Source organism: Clarias gariepinus, chromosome 7 (assembly GCF_024256425.1).
Source record: "Clarias gariepinus isolate MV-2021 ecotype Netherlands chromosome 7, CGAR_prim_01v2, whole genome shotgun sequence".
Classification (NCBI taxonomy): domain Eukaryota; kingdom Metazoa; phylum Chordata; class Actinopteri; order Siluriformes; family Clariidae; genus Clarias; species Clarias gariepinus.
The window spans coordinates 7358166-7364052 of record NC_071106.1 but is presented as its reverse complement, the minus strand read 5'-3'; the positions used below and the strand labels follow the sequence as shown (position 1 = coordinate 7364052).

Here is a 5887-nt window from a genome sequence, read left to right as displayed (position 1 = left end):
GAAGCAGGTGAAAACCTGGCTAGCAGGAGCTATCTGTGCTCTTTAGGACAGTTCTGAGAACACCGACTAGAACATGTTAAGGGAGGCCACAACAAGCTACATCAACAAGTGCACTGATGATGTCACCGTCTCGAAGAACATTATCTTACACCCCAACCAAAAACCATGGATTACTGCGGAGGCACATGCACTTCTTAAGATCTGACAATGCTCCTTTAGAGTGGAGGACAAAGTGGCCCTGAGAACATCAAGGGTGAAACTCTTTTTGACGGTCTTGACCCCTCAGAAAGGCAAACTGGGCACACACCTGAAAAATCCAAAACCACTTCAGAGACAGCATTGACACACGATGCATGTGGCAGAACATACAAGCCAACACTTCATCACAAAACATCATCACTTGGCTGTAACAAAGACGTCTCCTTTTTAGATGCACTGAATACAGAACAAAAGCAAGGAAGACCACCCCTCCTCCCGACAACCAGATGCTGTGTGTCACCATGGCTGATGTGAGGAAAGCTCTCCATAGAGTCAACCCACATAAAGCTGCTCGACCAAACAATATGCTTGGCAGAGTGCAGTGTCTCTTCTTCCTAAAAAGGCTGCTGAAGGCCCAGTCTCCACCATCGATTCTCACCATCTTCTATAGAGAAACTATTGAGAGCATCCTGAGCAGCTGCATGACTGTCTGGTTTAAGAATTGTGCCACCTTGGACCTTAAGACCATACAGCGGATAGTGAGGACAGCTGAGAAGATCTTTGGAGTCTCTGTTCCCTCTATCATGGACATCTATGCCACATGCTGCATCCACAAAGCCTCCAGCACTGTGGCTGATGATACACAATCCTCAGACATACTCCTTACCCTCTTGCCATCTGGAAAAGGTACCTAAGCATTCGGGCCCCTCACATTCCGACTGTGTAACAGTTTCTCCCCACAAGCCACCCAACTCCTTAATTCAATGGGGCTTGGACTAATCAACATACATACTTATTCAGATAAACACCATCTAGCATTTTCGCACACTGACCTGCACAATTGTTTTTTTTTTGCACAATATTTACTGCGCTATTTGCACAAGGACTTTTTATTTGCTGCTACAGTCAACAAGAATTTTTTACTGCTTTTACCATCTGATTAAAATTTATTTGCACTACTGTACCTCAATTCAGCCCCGTGTACTGGTCGACGTGTTTGTTACTGTGTACACATTTGCACAAATTAATTTTATATTGTTATTTTGTCTTTTTTGTATAGTTTTTAGCTAATTTTGTTTATGTATTGTGTTAATTTGTTGTTTTAACTATTTATCTAATTATGTGTCTTAGCTAGTTTTGATAATTTATGGTGTTAATTTATGTGGTATGTAGCACATCGATCCTGGAGGAACGTTGTTTCGTTTCAATGTGTACTGAACTGTATATAGCTGAAATTACAATAAAAACCTACTTGACTTAACAGTCCAATTAAATATTAGTGTGCAATTTATTAATATTTTTTGGCTGGGCAGTGTGTACTAGCTTAGGTCCATTAAATCCAGGGGCAATATTTAATAACCCACTAATTAGGGAACTCAGGCAGGTAATACTACAATGCAAACAGACTGGCCACACTATTTGACAGCAAATGTAAGGCTAGATAGAAGGAGCCAAAAAAGTAAATCATTTAAGTGGTCTTTATTAAATAAATTAGGATATAACAAAGTTGCAGTGATAATCCTATCCTTGATGATGTCACAAAGCTCTGATTTGTCCAAACCTAATAGCCATACCCAGAGTATTTCTATAAATGCATGATGGCTTTAAGGCTTGTGAAGTGATCCAGCAAAAGAATTGGACATACTTTGTGATGCTGTTTTTTGTAATACTCCTTTATCTTAGCCAGGCAAAGGGAGAAAATTGCCATATTCTGGAATCTCCAGCAAGTCCTCTGTTGTCAAAAGATGGGGATGTGATAATCGGAGCTATCTTTTCAATGCATCGTGGTACAGAGCTGCAGTCACTGGAATATACTAGACAACCTCAACCTTCACCCTGCATTAGGTTTGTTGCAGTAAACTTTGACACTGTGGTTACTTTGAAGAATTTCTTATTTTCTGCATTGTAATAGTCCCAACGCCGGCATTATTACCATCAGTTTTCAGTTAATAGTAAAAAAAAAAAAAAGGTATTTCATGCAATTTTAATGCATATTTGTAGAATTGACCTCAGGGAAATCCGCCGTGTTCAAACTATGATGTTTGCAATTGATGAAATCAATAGAAGCAACACCTTGCTCCCAAATACCTCAATTGGTTACAGGATTTATGACAATTGTCTCTTGGGCTTGTTCTCCATGAAGGCAACAATGGCTTTGATGAATGGTATGGACTTAACAGCGAATGATTCTTGCTCTGGCCAAGAAGTAGTACAAGCTATCATAGGAGAGTCAGAATCTACTCCTACAGTAGCACTGACACAAACTACAGGACCTTTTAAGATCCCAGTGGTAAGGATCAATGATTTTACAATGAACTAAAAACTATTCCTTTATTAGTGGCAAACTATTATATGCATAATAGATAAGATATGCATAAGATTGTCTTACAAAGTTCTAATTAGGAGGTGAATTCTAATAACTAGTTCGTTATTCCATCAAATGTGCATGCAATAAATGTTATTTAATTGTGTAGCATAGTTGTGCAGAGTTTCTCATTCTCCTGGGTTGAGTCCTGTGCTTGGGTTCCTAAGCTTGCAAATTTTGCATGTTCTCTCAACATTTTTATGGGTCTCTTCAGGGATCCTTGGTTTCCACCAACTGTTTAAACACTTGCAGTCAGGTCAACTGGATACATTAAATTGTCCCTAGTTATAAAATATGCATGCACATGTTACGCTCAGTGTTTCCAGCATTGTGTCTATCGTAAAATTAACCAGCATAAAGCAACAGAGCTTACAGAAAGGATGTTACTTTTAACTATTACCATTACTTTCATGAGTACACTTTTTTTTTTCATAAAGGTGTCTTAAGAAGTGAAAGAAAAACTTGTTCCACATCTTCCAATGTTCACCCCATAGTTTTCTTCTGTATTCTTCAATATAAAATTTTTTCATAGAGTTCACAGAAACAGGCCTTTATACACACTATCCTTCTGTCCTCAGATAAGTTTTGCTGCCTCATGTGAATGTTTGAGCAACAGAAGAGAGTATCCCTCTTTCTTCAGGACCATACCAAGTGATTATTACCTGGGTAGAGCACTGGCTTATATGGTTAAGCACTTTGGCTGGTCTTGGGTTGGAGCTGTGTACAGTGATAATGATTATGGAAACAATGCAATAGCCATTTTTCTAAAAGCAGCCAAAGAGGAAGGAATATGTGTTGAGTATTCTGAGAAGTTTCAGCGGTCATATCCAGTCAAAATGAGTAAAGTGGTTGATATTATAAAGAAAGGCACAGCCAAAGTAATTATTGTACTTCTTGCTTACTTCGATATGAACATTCTAATAGAACAACTTATTCTAAAGAATGTCACTGGCTGCCAGATGATTGGTGATGTATGGATTTCTGCTAGCTATCTAGCAACACCAGTAAGTTACAGTGTACTGGCTGGAGCCATTGGTTTTGATGTAGGGAAATTGAAACTTAGTAGTTTTGCTGATTATGCTGTTAATAGATTTTGGCAAACAGCACACCCTTGCTTGAATACAGAGGGAAATGTTTATGAAAAGGGCAACTGCAGCAAATATGAGGAGATGATTCAATTTAAAAACTACAGTGCGGACATACCAGAACTGAGATATGCAAATAATGTCTACAATGCAGTTTATGCTGTGGCACATTCTCTACACAGTCTATTAAGATGCACACAAAACCAGAGTTGTGAGAAAAACAAAACAATACAACCATGGCAGGTGAGACAAAGAGAAACAAATTAGCAATATCCATGCCAATTATTTTCATGAAATAAATATTTGTTTTCTTTTTCATTTAAAAGGTTGTTGACGCTTTAAAAAAGATCAATTTTACCAGCAAAGTAGGAGAAAACATTTGGTTTGACAGCACAGGGGCGACAGCTCCAAAGTATGATGTGGTGAACTGGCAACGAGGAGTCAATGGAGTGGTGCAGTTTAGGGCTGTGGGTTATTATGATGCAACTCTGCCCAATGGACAACAATTTGTCCTAAATACTGAAGATATAGTGTGGGCTGGAGAAAAACATGAGGTACATACATTGTTTCACAATTTTAAATGTTTTTAGAACTATAATATAAAATGCAATAAAGTTTTTTTTTGCATTGTATTTTTTATTAATTCAGACCATTTTTGACCCGATTACACATACAGTATTTTTGCTAATTCCCCATTAAATAAATTATTTTTCAAAGAATTGTGAACTTTTTAATTCAAAGGTTGTAGTCATAATAAAGTATATTGTTATTAGAAGCCAAGGTCTGTGTGCAGTGAGAGCTGTCCTCCAGGAACCAGGAAAGCTGCACAGAAAGGGCGGCCTGTCTGCTGTTATGACTGTATACCATGTGCAGATGGAGAGATCAGTAACCAGACAGGTAATGTCAGCATTACGGAATTTCAAACACAATTTGTTCATTACACATTGTGTATCCTGCTCTTATTATTTAAGACACAGTTGCTTAACCTTGGCATTATTAAATAAAACCACAGGATAAAGTTTATTAACCTTCCTAATGACAATACCCATAATTATTTTGCAGATTCAAATAACTGTGAGCAGTGCCCAGGAGAATTTTGGTCTAATGCTGTCAGAGATGAATGTGTGTTAAAGGTTATAGAGTTTCTTTCATTTACAGAGATCCTGGGTATAATACTTGTATTTTTTTCTTTGTTTGGAGCCACATTAACTGTGCTAGTAGCTATTTTATTTATTATAAAAAAGGACACTCCCGTTGTTAAGGCTAACAACTCTGAGCTGAGCTTCCTGCTTCTGTTCTTTCTGACTCTGTGTTTCCTCTGTTCCCTAACATTCATTGGACGGCCCTCTCAGTGGTCCTGTATGCTGCGCCACACAGCGTTTGGGATCACATTTGTTCTCTGTATCTCCTGTATACTGGGAAAAACAACAGTGGTGTTAGTGGCTTTCAGGGCTACACTTCCAGGCAGTAATGTGATGAAATGGTTTGGGCCTCTACAGCAAAGACTCAGTGTACTGGCATTCACATTTGTCCAGGTCCTTATTTGTCTGCTTTGGATAATAATTTCTCCTCCATTCCCTTATAAGAACATGAATTATTACAAGGAAAAAATTATATTAGAATGTAATATAGGCTCTGCTATAGGTTTCTGGGCTGTACTGGGTTATATTGGTGTTCTTGCATTTTTGTGCTTTGTTTTGGCTTTTCTAGCTAGAAAGCTGCCAGATAATTTTAATGAAGCTAAATTCATTACATTCAGTATACTTATATTCTGTGCTGTGTGGATCACCTTCATTCCGGCTTATATTAGCTCTCCAGGAAAATTCACTGTAGCTGTGGAGATATTTGCTATTTTGGCTTCTAGTTTTGCTTTATTATTTTGTATATTTACACCTAAGTGTTATATTATTCTTTTTAAACCTGAACTAAACACTAAGAAAAATATGATGGGTAAAATGGCATCTAAATCACTTTAAGAAACAAATTGCTTAAATCAGCAATCATATACGATGTCATTGTAACACTGTCATTATCTCATTAGCATTTAAAATTTCTGATACTGTTGTTAGGAATCACCACTAGAGGGAACTGTTTGTTCTTTTGTAGTTTTTGTTTTGCAGACTCAGTTTCCCAGAAGGCACCTCGGTCAGGTGATGCAGAAGCACACCTGAACCGAGGGAGGTCTTTAAATCTTCTATAAATAGCTGGTTAGTCTGGGAAACTGGGTCAAGCATTGTTG

At 37.9% G+C, this 5887-nt stretch overlaps 1 protein-coding gene across 1 annotated transcript; it reads left to right on the top strand.

The window, feature by feature from the left end:
* The first annotated feature begins 500 nt into the window (after nucleotides 1-500).
* LOC128528230 (extracellular calcium-sensing receptor-like) lies at nucleotides 501-5624 on the top strand. Its single transcript, XM_053500984.1, has 7 exons — nucleotides 501-885; nucleotides 1923-2043; nucleotides 2200-2488; nucleotides 3142-3891; nucleotides 3975-4202; nucleotides 4425-4545; nucleotides 4711-5624. The coding sequence occupies exons 1-7, from the start codon at nucleotides 501-503 to the stop codon at nucleotides 5622-5624; spliced, it is 2808 nt and encodes a 935-aa protein (XP_053356959.1).
* Nucleotides 5625-5887: the final 263 nt, after the last annotated feature.

Excerpts from the sequence above, each read along its gene's own strand:
- LOC128528230 (XM_053500984.1), top strand. The coding sequence starts at position 501 with ATGGCTGATGTGAGGAAAGCTCTCCATAGAGTCAACCCACATAAAGCT. Across the intron at positions 3,892-3,974 it reads AAACAATACAACCATGGCAG|GTTGTTGACGCTTTAAAAAA; the intron begins GTGAGACAAAGA and ends TTCATTTAAAAG. Across the intron at positions 4,546-4,710 it reads AGAGATCAGTAACCAGACAG|ATTCAAATAACTGTGAGCAG; the intron begins GTAATGTCAGCA and ends ATTATTTTGCAG.